The 26,086-nt window shown below is 43.1% G+C and overlaps 2 protein-coding genes across 2 annotated transcripts in view; one reads left to right on the forward strand and one right to left on the reverse strand.

The window, feature by feature from the left end:
- ABCC3 (ATP binding cassette subfamily C member 3) overlaps positions 1-15,558 on the forward strand; it is a 48,200-nt gene extending 32,642 nt beyond the window's left edge. The window contains 16 exon segments of the mRNA XM_033076950.1: positions 743-869; positions 1,142-1,318; positions 2,126-2,293; positions 2,989-3,172; positions 4,060-4,165; positions 4,846-4,999; positions 6,465-6,672; positions 7,455-7,765; positions 9,329-9,528; positions 9,628-9,754; positions 10,635-10,736; positions 11,685-11,831; positions 12,759-12,917; positions 13,286-13,452; positions 14,360-14,554; positions 15,140-15,558. Of these exon segments, the coding sequence (XP_032932841.1) occupies positions 743-869; positions 1,142-1,318; positions 2,126-2,293; positions 2,989-3,172; positions 4,060-4,165; positions 4,846-4,999; positions 6,465-6,672; positions 7,455-7,765; positions 9,329-9,528; positions 9,628-9,754; positions 10,635-10,736; positions 11,685-11,831; positions 12,759-12,917; positions 13,286-13,452; positions 14,360-14,554; positions 15,140-15,248 (2,641 nt within the window). The 3' untranslated portion in view covers positions 15,249-15,558.
- A 686-nt stretch (positions 15,559-16,244) lies between these two features.
- On the reverse strand, positions 16,245-25,030 carry ANKRD40 (ankyrin repeat domain 40). The gene is made up of 5 exons (XM_033076429.2): positions 24,810-25,030; positions 22,103-22,251; positions 20,673-21,155; positions 19,708-19,889; positions 16,245-18,513 (listed from the first exon to the last, which is right to left on the reverse strand). Exons 1-5 carry the CDS (start codon positions 24,974-24,976, stop codon positions 18,373-18,375), a joined length of 1,122 nt encoding a protein of 373 aa, XP_032932320.1. The 5' UTR covers positions 24,977-25,030; the 3' UTR covers positions 16,245-18,372.
- Positions 25,031-26,086: the final 1,056 nt, after the last annotated feature.

The following is a 26,086-nucleotide window of genomic DNA, read 5'->3' on the forward strand; positions in this document are numbered from 1 at the left end:
ATTTCCAGACTGTGGGGGTGAATGTTTTGCACATTTGCTTATTTGAATGAAGAGAAACAAAATTTGCCTGGAAGCATATATACCTTCTGTTATGCCTCAGGATCTATGTAAATAGAAATTTGGCTTGATTTCATTAGTGAAAAGCAGCAGAGACTTTGGCAGCAGAGACTGCATCCATCAGTCATTTTTGTATCATTTTGCCTTCAGGACCTAAAGTAATGCCTTTAAGAACACAGTGGGGAAAACAATAAAGGATTTTAATTGGGGAAGTCCTGTTTTTCTTGTGTCATTATGAACCCTATTTACCAGCACAGGAAATACAGTTCTAAAGTGGTCTGAGCATTTTTAGATGGGATGTATTCACTCATTACTTTCATACAATTGCTTTTGGTTTTAAAATCAAACCCCAAAATACTTCTGGAATATTGTCTACTTTCAAAATGCTTGTTAACCCAATTTGACTTGCTGATGGATTGATACAACTCAGCAAAGAGTCTTAGAAGGCTTGTTAATAATCCTACCTCTTTAGCAACCAGCAGGATAAATTATGCTGGGTTTTCATTTGCTCCTCAAATTCTGGTTGCAGTTGATTTATGCAAGAAAGGGAAGAGAAAATCAGTGACCAAGCTTTGTGTATTCTATGCAGTCAGGCTGTGACTGTGTATTTCAGCCCTGGTTTAAAGACCTCTGATGTCTTTAGTAAACTAATGTTTAATTAATTTCCAGCCTGTTTCCTCCACAGTATAAATATGTTGGTCCCCAGTGGTTCTTTGGTTGCCATTGTTGGCCACGTTGGCTGTGGAAAGTCTTCCCTGGTGTCTGCTCTGCTGGGTGAGATGGAAAAGCTGGAAGGAGAAGTGGCTGTGAAGGTTGGTGTTTTCTATGGAACCATTTAATGATGGCAGGGAAATGTGCTGCTTATGCCTCCCTCAGGCTCCAGAGGGAATTCTAGTTGCTCCTCTGGCAGCTTGGCTGGATGTTTATATGAAATAACTTTCCTGATTTGATCCATGGTACACAAGCATATAATGTGAATGTATAGGAACCAGGAGCCATAGATGTGCTGAAGATCTAACTCTGAGCATGAATTCCTGCTTACTATGAGTCAGAGTTTTTCTCTATCTCTCTGTCCTTTTTCTAGGGTTCTGTTGCTTATGTGCCTCAACAAGCCTGGATCCAGAATGCCACGCTGAAAGATAACATTTTGTTTGGCCAAGCTCTTAATGAGGAAAAATACCAAAATGCCCTGGAGGTCTGTGCTTTAAAAACTGACCTGGAGGTGCTGCCAGGAGGAGATCAAACTGAGATAGGAGAGAAGGTAATTTTTTTAGGTGGATTTTTATTTTTCTCAAGTCAGACCTGCTCTAGCTAAAGAGAGAATACTGTGAAGTCAGCACTTGATTTGATCTTCACAATGCTAGAATCAACACCAAAATATACAGGGCAATTCTCTGGAAAGCACTTGACTTGAACTTTTTCTTTAGTTTAGGCTTGTGTGTGTATTGTGATGCAGAATTCCACATCCAGCCCTGGAAGATCACAGCACCCTCTATTTGTCATGAATTGTAAAAGTGCATCTGTCCAGAATCACTGAAGGCCTTCCTTTTCCTGGAGGGATAAAAAGGGAGGGAAAGGGATAAAAAGGGAGGGAAATATGGTTGTGCTTCAAGTAAAAAAAAAAAAAATTATATGATCATCCCATTAAAATGAGAAACATTTATATCTATGTTTACCAGTAAAGATACTCTTTTTTCATAGCCCACTAAGTTTGAGCTAGATTTCATGAAGTGGTTTGGAGATGGAGATTTGTGTGTAAAATGAAAGATGAGGAAGATGTTCCAGCTGCCACAGCCCTACTTTGAAATTTGCATTTCATATCCTGGTTCCACTTTTATAATTTTGTGTTTTAACAGCTCCCTCTAGGAGTTTATTAAAAAGAGACTCCATCTCCAGTTTGCTGGATGGAAAGCCTGGCGGTGAGCAGGCAGAGCCTGTGCTGTTCTGGGTGGGTTATTCTCTTCAGCATCTCCTGCTTCCCTCCAGCAGCAGAGTGCTGGGCTGGGTGAGAGCCATGGGAGGTCAGAGCTGGTGTGTGACACGTTTGGCTCTGTCCTGTCTCCCCCAGGGCATCAACCTGTCCGGGGGGCAGCGGCAGCGCGTCAGCCTGGCCCGAGCCGTGTACAGCAGCGCCGAGATCTTCCTGCTGGACGATCCCCTGTCCGCCGTGGACTCGCACGTGGCCAAGCACATCTTTGACAAAGTCATTGGCCCAGAGGGGGTCTTGAAGGGGAAGGTAAGCTAGGGGTTTAGATCCTCTTAAAAACACACAGCATCTCAGGAGATCAGGCTGTTTCAGCACCCAGCTCGTTGCTGAATTTCTGTGTGGAGCTGGCAGGGTGGGTGCCAGGCTGCTCTGAAACGCTGCTCACACATGCCCAGGAATGCTGTGGGCTGCTCAGAACGTGTAGAGGCAGAAACCTGCCCTGTCTTTTAAAATCCCTCCTCTATGAGAGCTCCAAAAATGAAGGCATGTGCAGAACGTGCACAGGCTGGTGGAGTTAATTGTTGCTTCCCAGAGGCAGCACAGCCAGGGAACTGCAGCAGAGATGGATGGCAAAAAGGACTTTGGCAAAAACAAACTACAGTGGATTTGCTGCACCTTCCACTCCTGCTGCCATCTTCTCAGATCAGCTTGGGGCTCATAAGGGAAGGGCTGCAAAGCAAATCAGCATGAGGGAAGGAGGGAATGATAATTCAGTGTGTTTACTTTCCTCTCTGTTTTTGTTAGCAGTAGGAGCAAAGTGAGTTCATGTACATAATTCCAAGCTGATTTCCCTAATGTAGACAGTGTTATTTCACTGGGTATTTTACCTTGACACAATAATTCATTCCCTGTCCCAGAAATGTGGTAGTATTTAGCTTGCTGAGTGCTGTCAGTCCCCACAGTGCCAATGAGGGATATGTGGCTTTTTCCTTTTCCCTATCCAGACCCGGATCCTGGTGACCCACAGCATTAGCTTCCTGCCTCAGGTTGACCATATAATTGTCCTGGTGGATGGCCAAATCTCTGAGATGGGATCTTACCAAGAGCTTCTGAAACAAAACAAGGCCTTTGCAGAATTCCTCCGGAATTATGCACTGGATGAAAACATAGAAGAGGATGAACCAACAAGTACAGTATTGTTTTTTCTTCAAACATGTCTTTTTTGGTGAACAAGATTACAGATATTTTCTCTGTAAAGTGTCCCCTGGTTCTTCATGGCAACCTGGCATTTGCCTTTCTGTACTACTGTGAAAATTATTGTCTGTGGCCAGGTCTGTATTACTGAGAAATCTTTTCACAAATTTCTTCCAAAATTTCGTGTGGTTTGTCCTAGAAAAAAAAAAAAAGCAATTATTGTCTTAGGAATTATTTTAAACTTGGGAATTCATTTTACAATTAGAAAGGTCAAGCTCAGCAGGAAGACACAGTAGCCAAGAACAAACTGGGCTTGCTGTCAAAGGGGCTACCCAGTGTCTGGTGTGTTTTTTCTTTATATGTGGTTGGGGTGTTTTTCACGTAGCAAAGTTCAAATGACATTTTAATCTTGGGTTGCTTTTCAGCTTGGTTTGATTCTGACAAAATGATGCAAGATAAAAGCATTCTGGTGGATGTTTGCTCTGTGTGACAGTGTTCCCACACTCAGTTAATGCAGCACTGCTGCTCTCCAGCCAGGCAGAGGAACATGCACAGCACCTTCCAGCCAGGGCAGAGACTTGCAGGACTCCTGATGTGCCCTATGAGTGAATTCAGCCCAACTCTAACATTATTGCCTGGCATTCTGATGGATTAGATTAAAGGATGTGATAAAAATGCATTTGGCAGCCAACTGCCTCACAAGATCTTTGCAGTTTTGTTGGAAGTGATGCACAGAAGGGATATAAGCAAAGCTGGAGGGAGCTTATACGCTATGATTTTCCTTTCTTGTTTCTCATGGCTCTTCCATTGTATAGCCACCTTTCTCTGTGCTCTCTGTGCTTTTCTGTGGCAGAAAATGGAGGTGTGATCTTGTCTTGCAGTGCTGGAGGAGGAAGAGGTGCTGCTGGCTGAGGACACCCTGAGCATCCACACAGACCTGGCTGACAACGAGCCCGTGACAAACGAGGTCCGCAAACAGTTCCTGAGGTAAACACGAGGTCCTGTCATTCCTAGTCTGTGTCTGGGGTAAAAAAACATCTTTTAGATGTCAATCACATGCTGCTTCTCCATCTGGGCTTCAGTTTTCTCAATTTCCTCTCATAAACAAATTGGTTTATTATCCTTTTAAAAATAAATGTGAACACACAAAGTTCAAACATCTATCCCTTCAGTCTTTTCAGTCTGGACTGAACCAATAACTAAAAGCAGCTCTCTGGTTCTCTGGTAACACCACTGTGTGTATTTACCCACACAGCAGTAAACTGCTGGCAGATGTGTGATAAATAAACCCCTAGCACTGCACCTTTCCTCTGGGAGCCTTGGAAATCTGGGAAGGTTCCTATAATCATACCCACAGGTGCAGTCCAGCTACTGCTGATATAAAAACAGAGAAGCTCAGGGTTTGCTTTGCAATGTCTGCCTTGCCATGAAGCCCCTAAAGGCCTTTCCCAAAGAGCTCAGGCTGTGCCATAGCCTTTCTTAGATCCTGCATTTCTGGCATCCCTGAACCTGCAGAGAGGTGCTGGAAGCACTCAGAGCTGTGAGTGAGGCTGGCATGGGAACTCAGTGCAAGAGCTGGGGATAAATCCAGTTCACTACATCCCAGCCTTGCCTTAGCACTGCCACAATATGCCTTTTCCTCCTAATGACTCTTTTGTTGTAACTAGGCAACTTAGTGTAGTGTCTTCTGAGGGAGGAGAATGTCCCAACAAAATGTCAACGAAACGAAGAGTCTGTGAGAAGAAGCCAGCAGAGCCTCCTGCTCCAAGAAAAAATGCTAATGAGAAACTTATTCAGGCTGAAACCACTGAAACAGGCACGGTATGGTTTGATTCCCCCCTCCCCTTTTCGACCTTTTTTTTCTGTTTGAAAAAAAAAAAATCCCTTTTATTTTAACATTTGATCCAGCTCTATTAAATGTGTTGTATAAATCACAACTGCAGGCTTTAGGCTTTAATCTGGTGGCCACTGCTCATTCATGTTAGGGATTTTGGCAGAGGTTTTGGCACCTAGCTAGCCCTGTATTCTTAGGAGAACAAAAAAAAAATCTCTTCCAGCTCCCTCCACAGTCACCTGATACTGCAGAGCCCTGCACTCCATCAGCCCTGCCTTTGTCTCACAGAGCTCTCAGCACTGCTGGATTTTAAACTGTTTGGCTGCTGCTGAATCCAGCTGCAGTGCTGGGTTACAGGAACCAGCTGCAGTGCTGGGTTACATTAATCCAGCTGCAGTGCTGGGTTACAGGAACCAGCTGCAGTGCTGGGTTACAGGAACCAGCTGCCTCTGGGTGCCAGTGGGGCTGTGCTGCCTGAGTACCTGCCAAGCCAGCACCAGAGAACTTTGTGCTGGTAGGTACAAAAGGACTGTGTTTCTCCTGAGTAGGGCCAGGGAGAAAGATGGAAACAAGAAAATAAAGAGAAGATGGGAGCACAAAAGTTAAAGAAAGAAACAGAGAGGAGCAGCAGATGGAAGAGGAGCAGGGAGGTTTGATTCAAAAAAAGACCCTTCCCTCCACTTCAGAAGGATCAGTGTGTCCTGTTTAGTCTGAAGTACATGGTCCATGGCACAGCTTTTTCTGTGGATTGTTTTAGCCTTCAAAGTCCCTAATCAACAACACTTACTCTTTTAATTATTCCTTCTTACACTGTTTTCTAAGGACTGGGTTTTGTCCTGAGTCTCTGTCTCTTTTTGCTTCTCTGCCTTTTTGCACTTAGAGACAGCGCCTTTACTTATTGCCATAAACATCATCTGTTTGTGTTCTTTTTGGGGTGCATTAGCATTTGGTACCTCATTTAGGTTGCTGTGAAGACAGAGTGGAGGCATGTTCAACACTTTTCCTTAAATAGGCCATTTAAAGTAGTGTTGAGTATGATATTCCTGCCAAGTTGCTTCTTCTGCCTGAAAGTCTTGGCTCCTATTCTTATTACCCATCTTTTGCTGCTATTTGATCTGGCTTCTTTCTTCTCTTTTTATTTTTTTTTCTCCTCCCTCTGGCATAGTCTTAAAAACTAAAACCCCACAAAATAAGGAAATACAGATCCTCAACATGGAGGAAAAGAGTATTTCAGAGAGGTTCCTGACTTGTTTTGAAAGCCGTCACCCTGACAGGGAGCTCAGGCTCTCTGTGGTGTTTAGGAGTTCAGGCAGTTTTGAGTTAGGCTGGTGTCAGAGTGTGTTAAAGTTTTGTCAGCAGTTCCTCTCACAAGGAATTTTTCTATCTCATAATTCTCTCTAAGCTCCTTCTCGTGTGGGTTGTGCAAACCAGCTTTGGTGTGTGATTTTGCAGGTAAAGCTCACAGTGTTCTGGCAGTACATGAAGGCTGTGGGGCCTGTCATTTCCTTGGTGATCTGTTTCCTGTACTGCTGCCAAAACGCTGCTGCCATCGGGGCCAACGTGTGGCTCAGTGACTGGACCAACGAGCCCGTGGTGAACGGGACTCAGCACAACACAGGCATGAGGATCGGGGTCTACGCTGCCCTGGGCCTCCTGCAAGGTGAGGACAGGTGAAATCATCAATCCCCAGTTTTTGGGAATGAAGTATGAGGTCAGAAAAATGTGGCACTGGTTACTAGTGGTCCAAAAGAATGGTGGGTTCAGGTGATGCTTTAGGAAGGAATTATTTACTGTGCTGGAGGGGAGGTCCTGGCACAGCGTGCCCAGAGAAGCTGTGGCTGCCCCATCCCTGGGAGTGTCCAAGGCCAGGCTGGATGTAGCTCTGAGCAGCCTGGGATAATGGTGAGGCTGGAACTGCATGATCTTAAAGGCCCCTTCCAAACCAAACCATCAGTGATTCTGTGAGAATTCCCAACTCCTGTCCTAAGCAAGGGAACTCATGTAACAGTCTGAGCTCAGCCCAGCACTTTTAATTTTATTGTGAAGTGCTTGGGAGGGGTTGAACAGGTGATGTGGAAGTTGAGAGAGGCAAGTTGGAAAGAAAACATGAAAACTTCAGTGCAGAAGGAAAGAAAACATGAAAACATGAAAACTTCAGTGCAGAAGGGGATGAAGGACTGGGGTGAAGTTGTTGCATTGGGACTTCATGGAGGAAAACAGCAGGAAGATTGTGTGTCTGTTGTGTTGTGTGTCTGTTTTGCACAGACAGGATGGATGTTCTGTGCCTTAGGAAGCAGTGGATGCAATGCTGATGTGCACAGGAAGAGAGGGTGGGTAGGGAATAAAGTGAAGCAAAACTTGGAGCACAGCAGGACCTGCCAAGGGTCAGGGAGCTGAGGGTCACAGACATCACGGATAACACATCTGCTCCTCCCCTGCCAGGGCTCCTGGTGCTGGTCTCCTCCTTCACCCTGGCCATGGGGGGCATCAGCGCTGCCAGGACCCTCCACGCTGCGCTGCTGGAGAACAAATTCCACACCCCACAGTCCTTCTACGACACCACCCCGACCGGGCGCATCATCAACCGCTTCTCCAAGGACATCTACGTCATCGACGAGGTCATCCCGCCCACCATCCTCATGTTCCTGGGCACCTTCTTCACCTCCCTGTCCACCATGATCGTGATCATAGCCAGCACCCCGCTCTTCGCCGTGGTTATAGTCCCCCTGGCAATTCTCTACTTCTTTGTTCAGGTACCTGGAAAATGTGTGGTGACTATTGCAATTGTTCCTTTTCTTTTTAGGAAAAGCAGTGTTGATGCGGGGGGAAATGGAAATGCCTGAAGTAGCTGTGTGTTTATATGAACAAAGCATTGTTTACAGTAATTTCACAATTATAAACCACACCATTTTGACTAAAATTTTGGTCCGAACCCAAAGTGCAGCTTATAATCAGGTGCGGCTTATATATGGACAGAGAACAAAAAGTTGCTGTTTTAGTTTGGAGGACAGGTGTCTGCTGAGAAAGGCAGGAGCTTCTCTTTGAAATGGAGAATGTAAACCCCCTCCCTCCAAATTATTAGAATTTTGAAATCAAGGGGCTCTCAGGCAAAGATATGGGAATTAGGAATAACAGTTCTTTACTAGGGAAATTAAAATAGAAATACAGTACTACAAAGAAACAAACCCCAAACCCTGACACAGTCAGAGTACAACCTGACACCCGTCAGGCAGGGTGTTGGCAGCAGTCCCATTCCATGGTGGCTGCATCCTCCTGCAGTGACAGATGTGGCTCAGTTGGAGCAGTGCTCCTGTACAAGGTGCAGTTTCCCTCCGGAGCTCCAGTGGTGATGTGGAGAAATCCGGTTTTCCTCTGGAGTCCAGTGGAGAAAGGGGCTCCCTTAGTGTCCCAAAACCTCTGGTTTTGTCTTGGTAAGAAATGTTGGGCTCTTCCCCCTGGATGGAGCAACTCCCAATGGGATGCAGTAATTTTATCAGTCCCACAGTGGGACTCAATGGCCATGAGCAGAAAATGACTGGCTGGAGGAAGGATGGGTTGTGAAAAGATAAAGAACAATGCCCTGCCTGGTTTCAATGGATGGCCCATTAGCAGAATATCTCCCACAGAGATCAGGATCACTGCCCCCACCCTCAACAGATGGTGATAGAATAGATACCTTTTATCACACTCTGTATTGTAACCCAAGGCAGTCGCTGACACCCGGACGTGCCATTTATAATCAGGTGCGGCTTATAATTGTGAAATTACTGTAAATGTCCTGCAAGATGTGACCATGAAATAGATAGACATCAACTTTTTTAGCTTTTAATCAAGTCTACTGCTAGAGCCAGAAGTGTGGATATATTTGACATACTGATAAGTTTCCAAGGTAGTGAGGAATTAAAATGTTGAAAATAGGAAGCATCAATTTTATTGATTTCTGAGCAATAATCAAGCTTGTTTTACAGACTGTAAATAGAGACCTGATAATGGAGGTGCAAATGCACAATTTGTTTTCTTGGAAAATGAGGCTCCTACAAATGGATTCATTCTGCTAGATTATAATAGCTAAATTTAAAGGGACATAGATAAATTCAACTTTCAGTCCACAGAAATTGTAGTTACCTAATACTCTTTTGTGGAATGATGTCAAGGTAACTTTCTTGATATTCTTCTTAATTATAGACAATATTTCAGAGGGTTGAAGTGCATTAGTAGCAATCTCCTTTAGATCCTTAACCTAAGAAATTCTTCACTGTTAATTAAAAAAGTGGAAGTACTTAATGAACTTTTCAATTTCCTGTGAAAAATGGCAGCGGTTCTATGTCGCAACCTCGCGCCAGCTGAAGCGCCTGGAGTCTGTGAGCAGATCCCCCATCTACTCCCACTTCTCAGAGACTGTGTCAGGGGCCAGTGTCATCAGAGCCTACAGGAGAGTGAAGGCCTTCGTGGACATCAGTGATCTCAAGGTGGATGAAAATCAGAAGAGTTATTACCCTGGCATAGTGTCAAACAGGTAAAACATCATTCCTTGTTTCCACTTAGATAACCCTGTTTGCAAAATTGCTCCCCAGCAACCTTTTCCCACTCTCCTTACACACCTGCATCCTTCCAGGTGGCTGGGCATCCGAGTTGAGTTTGTGGGGAACTGCATTGTCCTTTTTGCTGCCCTTTTTGCTGTGATTGGTAGGAACAGCCTGAACGCTGGCCTGGTGGGACTGTCAGTGTCCTATGCGTTGCAGGTACGTGTTACAGCTTTTATGGGGGATTTACATTTTTGTAGATGGTGTGGGTATATGAGCAGTAATCTAAGTGCTTGCTAAAGCTGGAGTTAATAAGGAAATAATTAAAATGACCAGTGGGATGTTTGGAAAACAGAGACTGAGTGCTGAAATCAGCAGCAAGCTCACGTGCTGGAGGATCTCAGGGCGCTTGGGGAGCACCAAGGCTGTCCTGCACTCCAGTACCTCAGGGGTGGCACATGGGAGACCAAAGAAGGGTCAGAACATCAAGAAGAGACCATCTGAGCAACATGGTTTGATGTGTTGTGCATCAGTGCTGCTGTGCAGCACATTGGTGTGTCCAGGTAATTACAGGCAGATCAGTAGGATTTATAATTAGACAAGGCAAACTACTGACCCATGCTGTGGAGAATTTAGCAGATTTAGTGGCCTCACTCTTGCCAGAAGCATTTTAGATGCCATGAGTGTGCAAAGTTGCTGTTAGCAGTTTTCCAGTGGAACACGTGATTTGGGGAATGACTTCCATACAACTTTTTTTGAGTGGGCCAAGTGTTAAATCATCATTATATGCTTCTTCATGTAAGCACTAGATAATCTGTGTATTTCTTGTCCCAGTAACTGTATTGATTTTAATCCAAAGGTAATTATCTCATTTGTAACATAAATGTGAATTCATGTCTTAATAGCAGTGTCTGCTGTTGTTGGGGTTTTTTTGGGAATTTGTTCTTGTTGGGTTTCTGTTTGTTTTGGGGGGTATTTTGGTTTTGTTTGGGGAGGGCTGTTTGTTTTGAAGTTCTGTTTTGTTTTGTTTTGTTTGTGTGGTTTTTATGAGATGTGTTGTTCTTCTGTGGGTGATATTTTGTTCCTTGTCTTCCCTAAGGTGACCTTGTCTCTAAATTGGATGGTCCGAATGACTTCTGAACTTGAAACCAATATTGTGGCTGTGGAAAGAATAAAAGAATATTCAGAAACTGAAACAGAGGTCAGCTACCAAGAGTCCAGCATGCTCAGCAGCAAGCTGAAAATTTTAATGCACACATTTACATGATCTTTCTTGAGGCTCTTGAGAGATGGTTCCTGCTCTGAGACTTATCATTTAACCTGAACAAATGTCATGGTCTGAACTGTAATTTATGCTATCACAGCTCCAAATTATTATTGCTGTCATGCAGCTTGTGCTTAGCATCTCATTTTCTGCTGCTGTGAGTGGCTGTAGCACAGGAGATGAGTTTCACATCAGAATATTGGTCCCTTTGTGTTTGCAGTGTTTGATTCACAGTCTCACCTGTGTGGCTCGTGCCATGGTCCTGCTCCTGAGCAGAGCTGCAGTACAATTATCAGCCCTTACACATGTTTTCAGTAGTGCTTCTGTTTAATCAGCTTAATCAGTGCTCACCTCCCATGAGAGAACATCTCTAGGAACACTGTGCTGCTAATCCAGGAAATCATCCAGTCACCCACCTTTGCTGCCAAAGACTTTTGAAGGTGGCAGTGGGGCTGTGCCAGGAAAGCTGTTTGGACACTGCTTTGTTAGTCCTGTGTGCATGCTAAGAATTAGGAAATGGGGGGGAGCTGCAGTAAACAGTTCTGGAGATCAAATATTTAACCTGGAAGGAAAAAGGTAGCTAGACAAGATGTGTGATATGTGTTATAAACCAGAGCTTGAGCTGGCAGAAAAATGGCTGGGTTCTGTTAAAGTTGAAAATATTCACGTCCATTGAGGATTCATCCCTCTGTGCTCAGAATTTTTTCCTGTTAACTTCACTACAAAGACAAATGGGCAGATACTTAGGACTCCATGTTTTTTCCCCATCATTATAAATTTATTTGATCGTAGAGATTTTGTTTATCAGATAGAATGCTTTTATCTGAGCTTGAATTATTTTTTCTCAAACCTATGTGAGGCATTTCTGACTTCTGTTTTCCTCAGGCTCCCTGGATCATTGAGGGCAAGAGTCCCCCAGAAAACTGGCCATCCAAGGGAGAGCTGGAGTTTGTGAATTATTCAGTGAGGTACAGGAAGGGCCTGGATCTGGTGCTGAAGGGTCTAAACCTCCAAGTGCACGGTGGGGAAAAGGTGAGTTACCAGCTGGAGGTCTGCTAGAACTTTGCTCTGGGTCTCCAGTGACAACTGTGGAGTAGAGGAGAGGGTCTGGAGGAACACTGCTGCCAGTGCAGGAGGCAGCAGTGACCTGTGCTGTCCATGTGCCAGCATCCCCCTGGCTGGAAAGCAGCAGAGTGAATTGTATGGGATTTTCTGCACTTTCAGTTCATTTGGCAACAGGCTCCTGTACATCACGTAGGAGGCAGCAGCACAAGTGACAAAAATTCAGTGAGAAGAATGCTTTTCTGAAGCAATGTAAATGAGAGAAGGAATTCCAGCTTTTTCTGGTCTTTGACTTCCCCTGTGAAATTTTTGGCATGGAAGGAAATGACATTCTTTGTTTTCTTAATCAGGAAATTGTCTTTACTCTGGGAAATTCATTTCTTCATGCTTTGATGGAAAGTTCTGAGGTTTGCCTGCTGGAGACAGAATAATTAGCTTGGGAAAGTCCTTTCCTGAACAGGTTGTTGCTAAAAAATAGATTTGCCCTTATTCTAAGCAGATAGGATGACAGCATCCTTCTGGCATGGAGATACACATGCTTTCCATGGAATAGGAATTGCCCTTGGAGAGCCTTTATTTCTTGTCTTTGAGTATCTGGACCTACCATGGGTGTTCCAAATCACCCAAAGTTATGTAGGATGGCTCTAGGCCTGTGTTATTAATTATATTTATGACATGTGATATTTATATGGAATATCATTCCAATTACACAAGTGGCAATAAGTCCATTACAGTGCACCCAGGGTTTTCAGGGAAGGGTGGGACATTCTCTCTCCAATTCAGATCTTCAGTCAAACCTGTTAGAGGAGTCTTGGAGGGTTGTCTGGGAGTTCTTTGTTGGGTGTTGTTTTCTTCTTTAACTGTGTGCTTTGTTGTTGAACCTGCAATTTGCTGTAGATTGGAATTGTTGGCAGAACTGGAGCAGGGAAGTCCTCCATGACGCTTTGCCTCTTCAGGATCCTGGAAGCTGCAAAAGGGGAAATTAAAATTGATGGCGTGAAAATTTCAGAAATTGGTCTCCATGACCTTCGATCGAGGCTGACAATTATTCCTCAGGTACTGCTTCTGTGTGTCACCATGAAGGAATGTTTAATAGCAACTTAACAAACCATAAATAATGGTTTATCCAAAGAGAAAAATGTTTTGTTACACTCAGAAAATTGTTTCAGAAAAACAAATTATTTATACTTTAACTGGTCCCATCCTACCACCTTATAAGGTGGGTGATAAAACAGGATTTAGGATAAACCATCTTTAGAGCTGAAAGTTGAGTTTGAACTCTATAATGTAAGGTATTTTCAGAGAGGATGGGATTGGGAGGTGCCCTACCTGCAGTGCAATGGACACCTTGAAGCAGCAGCCCATAGTATCTGTAATTAAAACAGCTAAAACACTTGTCTGATAAAAATTGGTTTTATATCCAGGATCCTGTTCTCTTTTCTGGAACACTGAGGATGAACCTGGATCCATTTAATAAGTATTCAGATGAAGAAATATGGAAAGCACTCGAACTGTCTCATTTGAAGAGGTTTGTCAGCAGTCAGCCCTCCATGCTGGACTATGAGTGCTCAGAGGGTGGAGAGAATCTTAGGTAAGGAATGCTTGGACTGGAACATTCATGAGCTGCCCTTAGCTGTGACACTGGGTGCCACCTGAGCACAGGCTGACACTGGTCTGTCACACCCAAAATGACTTGGCCACCTATTTCTGTTCCAAGAAAGCCACCAAGGTTTGATTCTCCTCCTCTTCTGCCTCTGCCTCCAATTATCTGATTTCTTCTCCCAAACCCCATCTTGTCAGAAAGAAGTTTCAGGATGGCAGGATATTAGGGACAGGCAGTCCCTTAAACACATATTGGTAGGAATGATAACATTACTGCTGTGCTGAGTAAGAGTTCTCTGCCTGACACTTTAGCAATGTTTATTTTCCATTACCATTTGGAAGACCCATGAAGATATGACTGGGGATGATAAAATGCCATGTTTTGATATGCTTCATTGGCTTCTGAGGCTGGGGTGTCATCAGGTTGTCTGTGATGAATGATCAGCTCCTTCCTCATGCTGCAGACACTGAGAGACTGAATCTGAACTATGTTTGTGGCAGGGGAGGAAGTCTGGGTTGCTCATATATGTGTATGTATTTTATTTTTTTACGGTAGAGAAGACTTGCAGCCTTATAACATTTTGTTTTCCTTTTTATTTTTTTTCCCTAAGTTTGCATATGTTCAGTGTTATCAGAACTGTGAGTTTCTGAAAGATTGGGCAGGAGTGTTGTCATTAGCTGGCCTGGCTTTTGTCACAGTGATAAAAGGCACATTTGGTGGCTCTGCCAGCACAGGGCCAGGCAGTGAGTGACCCTGTCCCTGCTCCTGCTGGCATGAGCTGTGGGGCACAACAGGCAGCTTGCAGAATATTTCAGGGTGTTTGGGGTAACAATGAGTGAGCTGCTGAGCACAGTGGCTGTGAGCAGGGGGCACTGAGGGCTCTCTGTGCTTGCAGTGTGGGCCAGAGGCAGCTGGTGTGCCTGGCCAGAGCTCTGCTGCGCAAAACCAGGATCCTGATCCTGGATGAGGCCACGGCTGCCATCGACCTGGAGACTGATGACCTGATCCAGATGACCATTCGGACACAGTTTGTGGACTGCACGGTGCTGACCATCGCACACAGGCTGAACACCATCATGGATTACACCAGGTGCAGTCTGAGCAGCCAGGGCAGGGCTTGCTGGGCATGGGGAGCAGCACTGGGAGGGTCTGGTTTGTCTCCTGTTCGGCAGTGTGTAAGCAATGATGATACATAATCCCAGAATTTCCAGCCCTGACTTTGCCTCTGTTGGCACAGGACACAGGTTCTATATTGAGAAAGCAGAGCTGTGTGGGGACACTGCCCAGGGGCACTCCTGGCACTGTCTGAAAGCTTCTGAGCCTTGTTAAAACAGCAGCTGCTCTAACTTCCACACCAACAGCATGTCATTTTAATTACTTGAAAATATATTAGTATTCTTCATGAGCCTTTATCTCCTTGGCTTTCTGGAACTATAGCTTCAATTCCAGGTGCTTTTTTTCCCTCTTCTTGTCCCTGGGGAGATATTTTAGCCAAGCAGCAGCTCAGGGAGAATGTTTATCATCTGTTGTGTCTTAACATGTGAAAATAATTGAGGAAAACAAAAGCAAGGCCAAGATTAGAGAAGTTTGCTTTGTGACACAAACAGGTACCATGCTCCTTGAGAGGAATTTTCTGACACATCTTTCCCCCCACACTGTCTTTTGTTTTGTACAGGGTTCTTGTTCTAGACAGCGGGACCATAGCTGAGTTTGACACACCTGCAAACCTTATAGCAGCAAAGGGTATTTTCTACAGTATGGCCAAAGATGCTGGACTGGCATGAAGAGAAGACCTTTAGGGTTTGGTGGTTTTTTTTAATATTACTGACTTGCCACAAAAGTGACTTGTGAATGTACTGTAATTTACAAAATAGTTTTTTTAGTAGACTCAACTTGTGACATGTGAACGAAGTATTTTGCAATTACAATGACCAGGAAGTGAATTTTATATTTTTAAATATTTTCTATATACATAAAGTATTTTATTATATGCTTTTTTTCCCAAAGAATGACAAATATTCTGCCACAAAAATGTATGTACCACAGCACAATTATGTACTGCATTCAGGTTTGTAATTAGTAAATTATATTAATGTTACAACATCCACCTGATTTGTGTGTTTTCTGCATAAGGATTTATAGGATTTGAAGTGAAGACAGGCTCAGTTAAGCTGTGACTCAGCTGAGTAACAGTGAAATGCTGTGTAATCTCTTGAGTGGTTCCAAACTCTTCCTTTCAATATTTCCCACAGGTCAAGGGAGTCCTGGGACCTTTGGGATCCCTCTCCAGGGAAACTTTGGCATTATAAAATTCCTCCTCAGCCTAAGAAGCAACATGTATTTAAAGCTGAACCTACAAATGGCTTCATATAAAACAATAACTACACAGGTGTTTTCCAATTCAGTAGACCCCACACAAACCCACAGGGACATGATTGGACCAGAAGTATCAAAATTGTGCTGCATGTCTTTGGGTAGGAAGTCACAAGAGTAAGTCTCCACTTAAGCTGAATGTACATGCTGAGCCAGGTGTGTATTTAGTTTATCTTGTTCAATATTTAATTATCTGAAATAATGGGTGATTTGTTTTGCAGAAATCATTTTCCATTTTATTATTGATAAGGCCTCCTCAGATAAAAGGAGGCCCATGTTCAAACAGCATTTGCTGCTAATATTTGCTAGAACCTCTTTTGCTTTAGTTGTGGCTTACACTAAGCACTCCAGAAAACCACCCAGCAAGAAAAAGTTACTGTTTTACCAGAAGGAAAGCACAGAAAAACTTTGAGAAGACAAAAATAATTTATTAACTCTTACAAATTATGCATCTTAAATAAAAACCTGGATATGCAGCCAAGCATTTATTAGACATTAACATTTCATGTAGCAGAGCACAAAGTAATTAATTATTTATCACACACAGAATGTAGTGGTTATACACTGATGGGATTGGGGATCCTGGTATAAACTGCACAAGGTATAAAAATATTCCTGGGAATGCATAGATAGGGATCAGCATCTGTGCAAGGTTGCTTGCCCCAACTGAGCTTTTCTTTGGGGGGTCTTACTGGTTAACCCTGAATCCTCCTGGATTCAGCCAATGCCTGAACATCCTGTGAGAAAACAGCTGCCAGGCTGACATGAAGAATGAAAATTTTATTATTCCATTACAGAGAACTTAATATCCCAGCAGCAGTCTGGTACAAAAACAGATATTGCCACTGACTGGGACTGTGTTTGACCTCTGGCACTTTGCAGAAGAGGCTTTTTCAGTGTGACAAAACCTTCTGTATGCACCTGGGCAGACTGAGCTTCAGTGTGGTGACTGGGCACAAAGAGAATTCAGGTTTTGGCAGGGATCTGTGCTGGCAGCTGAGCCTGACTGCAGGCTGGGAGCTCCCTCTGCTGTGCTGTCCCTGTGCTCCAAGTGCTTCCAGGAGCTGAGAGCAGCGAGCCTGGGGCACTCTGGGGACACTTCCCTCTGGACTGGCAGGGACACAGGCAGGGACACAGGCAGGGACACAGGAGCTGCTGTCCCTTACCTGCACAGCCCCCAGGACAGGTGGAAGCTGTGCTTGGTCCCCAGCTCCAGGCACAGTGACACTGCACAGCCAGGCTCTGAACTCTGACACAAGGCTAAAGATAAATTCTTTTGGCAGCTACAGCTTCCAAAGAAATTGGGGGGAAGGAGGGGGAAAGGCAAAGAAACAGGAAAATTCAGTCCAGTTTGGTACATTCTGTATGCCTGTTGTATCTCACACTTTAGTTTATTCATCTAACCCACAGCACCTGCTTTTCACACAGCCTACCAGAGTAGAACTCTTCCTCAAATTGAAGTGACTAAATACTAAAATCCTTTAAAAATCAGATAAAATCCAGCTCTTAAATACTTTTCAATTTCTTTATTTGAGAATTTCACAGGAAAGTAGTTAAATTCTGAATTTTAAGTAACTGTGATTTTCTTTTCAGTAAACTACATGGGTAAACACAAGTCACAGTGATAAAAAGAAAATACATTGCATAGGAATATCAAGATTGGCTATCAGTCCTGGAAACCCTGGGTACTTCACTAGTTTCTTTTTACACAGGTAACTTTATAGGTTCAAGATGCAATTTTTCTCAGTAATGTAGAGGTCAAAAGAAAATAAAATCACTTTTTGTGCTTTTAAAAGGGGAAATTAAAGCAGCATTGAAGAAATGTCAGCACAGTAACAAAAATAGTATATTAAATTGCACATGTCATTATATGTCACTTGCTCATGTATGTATTGACAGACAACACTAAAAGGATTTTGGTTGAGAGCATATTTATTATTTGGATGATTACTGTCATTTTTATTTTCAACCTGAGAAAAAGGGAAAAGTGTAAACAGGGATTAAGAAATCATAGGTAATAAGTCACTTGATAGAATTTAACCTTGACATAGTTTTGTGCTTCCACAGATGTAAACCCTTCTGGTTTTTTCCTTCTAAGTAAGATGGGACTTAATAAATGTGATCTAAAAAGGGAACACTGATGGTAATGGACTCAGTACAAATATTAAATGGGCTTCATGGCAGGTTCTTTAGCTTGAGTACCTCTGCTATTTTATAGCAAACAAATTATTAGAACAGCTTAAGGTAAGCCTTTCCCTGAGAGCTGCTAACTCTGCAGTGTTTCATTATCTTTTTGTAAGGAAGTGTTGCATTAACAGATAGTTCTACAATACTTCCTTTCCTGTGCATTGAGCTACTTTTATACCAGACTCACCGTTCTTAGATTAACTAGAAGCTGTATATGTGTATAACCACTTCAGTTTATTTCACAGTTAACAAAATAGATTTTTTTTTCACATAATTAGCCCTTATAGATAGTGTTTTTCAAACATAATTGTAAAAGGAAAGATAAAAATCTTTTGGTTTACTCCTTAATTAGTATGTAAGTTCTGATGCCTTCTTGTTATACCCACTCTGTTCAGAAAATGTTGGGACTCTGAAAAGTAAGTTTTTGTCGCTTACTGTTAGAACAAGCTCCAGTTCTTGGAAATCCTGTAGCCTTGCAACATCCTTGTCCTTCAAACAAATACAAGAAGGAGTTAGTGTCTGTTAATGTGCAGAGGTGAGTTAAAATAATAAGCTCATACTAACACAAGGTATGTATTTATTCATAACTATGACAGTTCTTTACAGTGATCTGGAAAACAGATATCCTGCTGCATCTATTTACCCTGGGGTTTTATTCAGATATTCCCTTATGTCTATTTTTAGAGGAAATGCAACACTGATGGTCAGTGCAAGTGATTAGTGGGATTACACTTGTCAAGATCTACAGCATGCCACACAAATCCCCTTTTCCCCCCCACTTTTTAATTCTTGGAAGCTGACAAATTGATGCTTGCATCTACCCAAGGAGGTTCTGCATGTGGCTGCCTTCCTTCAGAGCCACCCAGCCGGGCCAGCTCTGAGCCCCTGCAGCAGTACAGAGTCAGCTTTGTGTCCCTGCAGGGATCCTGAAGTCCTACCCGAGAGCCTGAAGTGATTAGGGATGCAAATAAAAAGTTTTTTCAACAATAATCAAAGTTGGAAAGTGACAGAATTGCTTATTATCTTTTTTTTATCCACTTCTTGACTAACAGAGAGTAATATATCCTGTAGTCAGTGAAGATGCAGCAGAGTGAAGTCAGTTAATCTATTCCTAATCAGATTTGCCCCACAAGTGATGCCAACAATGCTCTACAAGGATTTGAGAGTGAAAGAAAGGTCAGTGGTGAGTTGGTAAAACAGGTCAGCAGGTCCCTTCTCTGCTGGCTGCAGGGTAAATGTCACTGAAGGAAGGACAGTTATGTTCAAAGTCCTGCACTCAGAGTGAAAAACACCTGAAAAACATCTCTGTGCAAGGGCTGCAGCCAGGCCTTGCTGAACTCACAGAGCTTGGTTGAGCTCTGCAGGTCTTTGAAATGGTGTTGGCAGCTCACAGTGGTGTCATGTTGTACTGAATTTTACAATGGAGTCATGAAATTAGGTATTAACTGGGTCCAGCACCAAATGGTTATGAAAGGAGGTGATCAAGAAATCTGAGAATCTTTTTACTAAAGAAATCCCAAACAAGTGCTGAGTGTTGCAAGTTGAGCAGATTTTTCATTTTTGGTTTTTGTTGGTTTTTTTCCAACATGGGCCTAAGCAGGTGACCAACAAATTATTCCTTTAGAACAGTAACCTAAAAGTCTCTTCTATAAATTGCTGCACTTCAAAAGGTAGAGTTCTCACCTTTCTTAACATTGTATTTGGTAGTTTTCTGATCTTCTGGACGTGCTCAGGGTTCACACCCAGCTCACGGCAACTCACTCGGAGCAGCTCCTTGTAGGTCAGTTCTTGTCTGTCCAGTTCAATTTCAATGAAATCATTTTCTCTAAGGTTAGGGGTTTGTATTCTCACTTTAAGCACCAGTTCTATTAGAAATAAAAAGTCACATTAATAGGCAGAGGTATAAAGGAATTGGAAACAATGTCTCTGTAAAAACTTCCAGGTATTTCTAAGTTCTGTTAACTTCGTTTTTGTTACTGGCAAGAATAAATGAATCCTAGGAAAGCAAAACCTGGAATTTTATGACCACAGTTTTAATTAGATTAATTTTCATCAAACTATATGAAAAAAACATAGCAAATCAAATGTAATATATGTGTGCATGTCTGAACCATTGAATACTTTTTAATATATTTGATAGCAGCTGATACTGTTTATCAATTTCCTGAGCAATCCAGGATTACTTTATTGGTATTTCTTGCTCTCAGTTCACTTCTCATTGCTACCCCATGGTATCAGAGTGCCTTTTACCTGAAGAACAAAATTCTGAATGGTAACTGGAATTCCAAGTTTCCCTGCAGAACAGGCAGATCCTAGAACAGTTCAGTGCAGACTGAGCCATCTGAGGTTCTCTTGAGCTCACTGGCTGCTTGCTCATGATCTGTATTTGCAGCTTGGACTATGCTGTTTAGAGAATTAGATTACTCTGGTGTCTGCATGCTTTTATAGCAACTGAGACAGCAAATGTTTACATCAATATTTTAATAACAGTTCCACAGAAACAGGATATCTGCCTACTTCATTCCCTTCAAATGTTTCCTGAATACCTAAGCTTGACAATCTGAAAGTCTCTGGAAACACATGATTAGTCTGCACTGCCCAAGGTGACAGAATATCAACACAAAACCAGACAAGATTTTTGGTGTTACCTTGCATATTGAGTGGAAAAGCTCCTGTGAAGAAAAGAGGCTGAAAGGCTGGCACAGGTCCCACAGAGGAGCTGCTCCCCTGCTGGGGTAGGGACTGGGGTAGGGACTGGTTGGATCCTGCTGGTGAAGAGGGGCTTCTGCCCCAAGACACCAATCCCTGGTAAACAGGAGCTCTCTGGAGGACAGGATTTGGGTGTGCTGTCCCAGCAGACCCTCGGGGCAGGGCTGGGATGTCCCCATTGGGAGGAGCAGCATTCCCAGGCTCTAACTGTGGTGCTCGTGCTGGTCTGTAGGTGTCCAGGTCAGGTACACACGGAGAGTTGGTGTCTTGTGGTTCCAAGTGTGAGACATCCCCATTCAAGGCAGGATCGGGAATGCTGGTACTCGAGGTGTTGTAAACATATGGGAAGGGTGGGTTAGCCAGGTAATTGGGGATGATTGGCAGATCTGAATCTTGCTTTAAGTCTGGGAGTTCATCTTCCACTGTAAAACAAACCAAGGACTGATTTTGGGTTTCTTTTTTTTGGGAATGCAGTGTTAAAAGCATTCCAGGTTAAAAGATGCATCAGGTAGCACTGTGTATTTTTTTCCTACAATAAACAGAACGCTCAGGTGTTGCCATACAAACATAAAAGCTGAATCTGATTCTAATAATTCTGGGGGTGCTAATTCCCTCTAAAAACTACAGTACTTCTGTTTTGACTTGTTTTAATCTGTAGCAGAACATTATAGCATGGTCTCTGGTGGAATAATGCTGTCATCTTCATAATGTGTCAGGCAATGAAAAACAAAAGGTTGTATGTTGTTTGATATTAAGGCAGAGGATAAAGGGAAGGGAACATGCAGTACTGGGAGAGCTGCAGCATTACCCACTCAACAGCTGGGAGAGACAATAATGAAAACAAAACCAGGCACAGGAGTACAAAGGAGAGGCAAGAGGTTGTTAATTGGCTGCATTTCACATTACTTATCACTTCCAGCAGCAAAACCTGCTCTGTTCCAGCAGTTAGAAAACACAATAGAGATGCTCTACCTATGTCCTTTAATGAGCCATTTATCTGGGCTGCTATTTTTTTTATTTATCCAACAGAGAACATGAGAAAAATTACATGTTGCTCATACAAGAGATTTCTCTCCTGCTGACCTTCTGAACACTGGAAACTGCCTTTACCTGGCAGACAGCATTCCTCAAAATACAGTTTTTCTAAATTTCTAGCGTTTAGAAAAAAGTTTGACTAGCTGGGTATGGAATTTATTGATAATCCCCTTTACTTAAACTTTGTTTTCTTACCATGTAAACACTCTAGAAAGCAAAAAAATCCAAACACAGTATAATATCTTCACATGCAAAACAAAGATTGCAGTGCACATGCTTTGAACACTCTTTTACCAGTCTTTGATGATCATATGGCACAATCACTATAGGTTACCTCCCAGCATCTTCCTGATCTCTCTCTTGGATGTTAACTGGGCTGGCCTCTCCCCTTTCTTGGTCAGGATGTCCTTGTCAGCCCCGGCGTGCAGCAGGTAAGCCACGACTGCCGCGTGGTTCCGCTTGCAGGCCCAGTGCAAGCAGGTCCTGCACGGGGAAAAACATGAAAGCTGTGTCAAACCCTGAGTTATGGCAGAGTCCTTTCCACTCCTTCTTGCTGCCCATGAGAAGAACACTCTGTGCACATGTAAAATAGGTTTGAATTGCAAACTTCCTTGGAAATTCACCCTGGATTGGGAATCTGCACCTGCTGGTGTCATTTTGTCTTTGCTCTTTACTGCAGTAGTATTTTTAAAGTTCAGGATATTTTCATGTTATCATTTCTTATGCTACAGCCTTTAGGCTACTGGGAAAATAATATGAAAGTAAGGTTTGTGTATATTTTAATCTTTGAAAGAATCAGCTGTACTCAGAATACTTGTGTTTGTGTGTGTGTGTGTTTGTGTGATCTATCACCAGTATCTCCCAAGGATGCTGTATATACTCTTTAATTAATGCTGCCAGCACAAGTACTTGCACTTTCTGGCAAGTAAATTACATTTAAAATACTGTGAGCATAGTTTCTAAGAACAGTTTTCTGCCCAGTTGCCATTTGCTGCATCAGTAATTACTCAGCTTAGATCTGCAGACAACAAATTTTCTGCAATCTGTAAGTGATGCACAGAACTAATCCCTTTTCTGTATTTTTATATTATTTGCAGTTGCTGACTAGAGAAACATGTTAAGGAAATATCCTAAAAGCTGCTTAGTGCTCAGACCTTACTTAGTGTGTGCATTAAAGACTCACAGCCTCACACATGTAACTTGCTATAGACTTGTACCATTCTTTCCTATCCCAGGTTCTAATGGTATTTCACCTTCCTCTAGAGTTTATATTCTATTTTAATTCTCTAGCTCCAGCTGAAGGAAATTCTTCAGAAAAATGAATATACTCAACCCTTCTCCAAGTTTGTTTATTTATTTTTATAAATTATATAAAATAAAGCAGAGATAAATAAACTTAGAAGGGAAAAAAACTTTCCGTTGAAAAGCTGCAAAAAGCTTTTTCCACTTCAGGTGGTTTGGTTTGGTCTGGTTTGGTTTGGTTTTTATTTTTACAGAAAGAGTAAGTCAGAGCAAAGTCACACAGACAGGGTGGTATTTGCATTGAGCAGAAAATTTGCTGGTTTAGTTTTTGGAGAAGATATATAAGGCTGAACAGCACAGCCTCATTTTGGAACTCATCCTGGCCATTCCAGAGAGGAACCATCCACCCACAGACCTGATACATACCAAAATATAACTACTCAGCACTGCTAAGCATCACACATACTAAGAAGCTCACTGCAAAAATTTTAATTGTACAAACTTAAACAACAATGAAGATCCATTTACTGCCATGGTTAAAAATTACCAGATCATTATTTTTAAAGATAATTAACTTTATTACAAGATGTATTTCATCAATTCCAGTTTTATACATAAACTCATTCTGATGACAGGTTGTTTTTTATCTCACTAAGATAATTCACTGTCCTATTAATCAGTCACTTTAAATTTTTACAAGCTTTAATTTTAATCACAATTTAAAGCTCAAGTTGCTAAGTGTTCCACGCTTCTCAGAACTGCTGATTGAACTTTAATCTTTAAAAGTCTTACTCCTTTCCTAATTTTATTTTTTCTATTTTTGATTATAATTCATAGAATCCTAGAATGGTTTGAGTTGTAAAGGACCTTAAAGCTCATCTCATTCTACCCCCTGCCAGGGGCAGGGACATTTTCCACTGTCCCAGTTTGCTCCAAGTCCTGTCCAACTCAGCCTTGAACATTTCCAGGGAAGGAGCAGCCACAGTTTCTCTGAGCAACCTGTACCACGGCCTCACCACCCTCAAAGGGAAGAATATTTTCCTTACATCTAAGTTTCTCTTAATTTAAAACTGTCCCCCCTTGTCTTACAACTATGTGTCTGTGTAAAAAGTTGCTGCCTTTTTTTTGTAAGTTAATAATTTCAAGCATGAAACAGCACAGTAAATACAGGCTGAATTGAACCTGTGGAAAGCAGTCTCCAAAAACGCCTGTGTATTATTCCCTGTAAAATCCTCCTTAAAATAAAATTGTGTTTATGTCTACAGTGTTACTCGTACAAGTGTCTATTACAGAACAGCCCTTAGTGTCCTCAGGTGGATCCGAACGACATGCCAAGTCCCAAGCGTTTGTATACACCGCTGGAACAAGTTCCCTGCTTGAAACAGAAAGTAATTTCAAACTTGAGTTAATAATAAATATTTCTGCTTAGACAAGAGCCGAGGTTTGTGTTGTGACCGACCACGCCGTCTCAGGCTGGGAAAAGAAGAAATCAAAGCCAGCTGTACAAAGTAAGTGCAGAAGAAGGAGGAGGAGAAAAGAAAAAAACAAAACCAGCAGTACAAAGTAAGTGCAGAAGAAGGAGGAGGAGAAAAGAAGAAATCAAAGCCAGCAGTACAAAGTAAGTGCAGGAGAAGGGGCAGGAGGGCAGGAGGTGAGTGGGGCCGGTGTCTGTGCCCCGGGTTGTGCTCTCCGGAACGGGGACAGCTCCATCGCACAGTGTTCGGAGCGGACCGACCTTCCCTTCCTCCCCGCTTCACCCCCTCCCCGGGACACCCCGGCTTCTCTGGAGGAGCCCTTACCATCCGTTCACTTCGTTCTGCGAGTTGAGGCCGACCCCCATCTCCACGAGCCGCCGCACCTCCTCCGCATCGCCGAGCGCCGCCGCCTCCCGCAGCCGCTCCTGCCGCTCCCGCTCCGCCATGTCCCCGCAGCCCCCGCCGCCCGATTCCCGCACGGCCTCCCGCATCCCTGCGGCACCGCCGGGCCGCTCCTCCGCCGTGTCTCCGCCGTGCCGGGGGACGCTATTGCCGGTGACAACCCGGCCCCGACAGGCGGTTCCGGGGCGCGGCCGCTGCCCGGGCGCGGGCGGACGGGGCAGCCCCCGCTGGGTGTTGGTTAGTGGGCATAGGAATGCATCGTACGGGCTGTCTGCTGCTCTGCTGGTTGTTTTTATAGAGGGAATTGTAGAAATAGCGAGTGTTAAGTGTTGGAGGGACCTTAAAGAGCATCTCGTTCCACCCCCATGCCATGGGTAGGGACACTTTTAACTAGACCAGGTTATTTAGAGGCCACATCCAGCCTGGCACTGGCCACTTCCAGGGCTGGGCCGTATTTCTAGCTCATTGAGTGTCTGTAGTTATTTAATTAAGATTAATTTTATCCCGTGGTTTTACTCAAGGAAAGAACTTTATGATAACCACTGTTGTGCAAAAACCTGCTGCTGAAGAGGCTAAATAGAGGGATTCAGAAAACCTGATAACTGCATGAGGAGGTACTGAAGAGATTTTTAAGATTATGATGATTTTGCTTGGGAAGGAGCATAACACTCATCCAGTTTCCAGGGGCACCTTCCGCTATCCCCGGTTGCTCCAAGCCCCATCCAGCCTGGCTTTGGACACTTCCAGGGATGGAGCATCCTCTGTCTTATCCTGTATGGGAAACTCTCATCATCTCTGTGCCTTCTCAAACGCAAAGTTCTCTTAGCAGGACCAACTAATTCCTAAAAAACATAAGTAAAATAAAGATCACTATCTGTCGGCAAAACAATTGGAAAGATTATAGATAATTCCTGCCATTTGCATACTTTGGTTTGAAAAGCTGTTTTTTGTCGTTGTGGATTTGTCCTAAACCAAGTTACAGAGCAGTCAGTAAAAACTTTACCACTGTAAAAAATCAAAATAATAATTTCAGACTCCACTCAGACTTTTATATTCCAGCTTGCTCTGTGCAGCCATGGGTGCATGCCAAGGAATTCTGCAGTAGTTGGGCTCCAGTGTTTGCTTCCTTGAGGGAATCAGAGCATTACAAAAAATCTGAAACAGCCCAGTCTGCCCCTGTTCCCAGCATTAGCACCCGC

Source organism: Catharus ustulatus, chromosome 20 (genome assembly GCF_009819885.2).
Source record: "Catharus ustulatus isolate bCatUst1 chromosome 20, bCatUst1.pri.v2, whole genome shotgun sequence".
Lineage (NCBI taxonomy): Eukaryota > Metazoa > Chordata > Aves > Passeriformes > Turdidae > Catharus > Catharus ustulatus.

Bases quoted from the DNA above. Each gene is read 5' to 3' on its own strand.
- ANKRD40 (XM_033076429.2), bottom strand. From the start codon at position 24,976: ATGCGGGAGGCCGTGCGGGAATCGGGCGGCGGGGGCTGCGGGGACATG. The intron at 22,252-24,809 runs GTAAGGGCTCCT...TTCCCCGTGCAG, and splicing joins CAGAACGAAGTGAACGGATG to GACCTGCTTGCACTGGGCCT. The intron at 21,156-22,102 runs GTAACCTATAGT...TTTGTTTTACAG, and splicing joins GATCAGGAAGATGCTGGGAG to TGGAAGATGAACTCCCAGAC.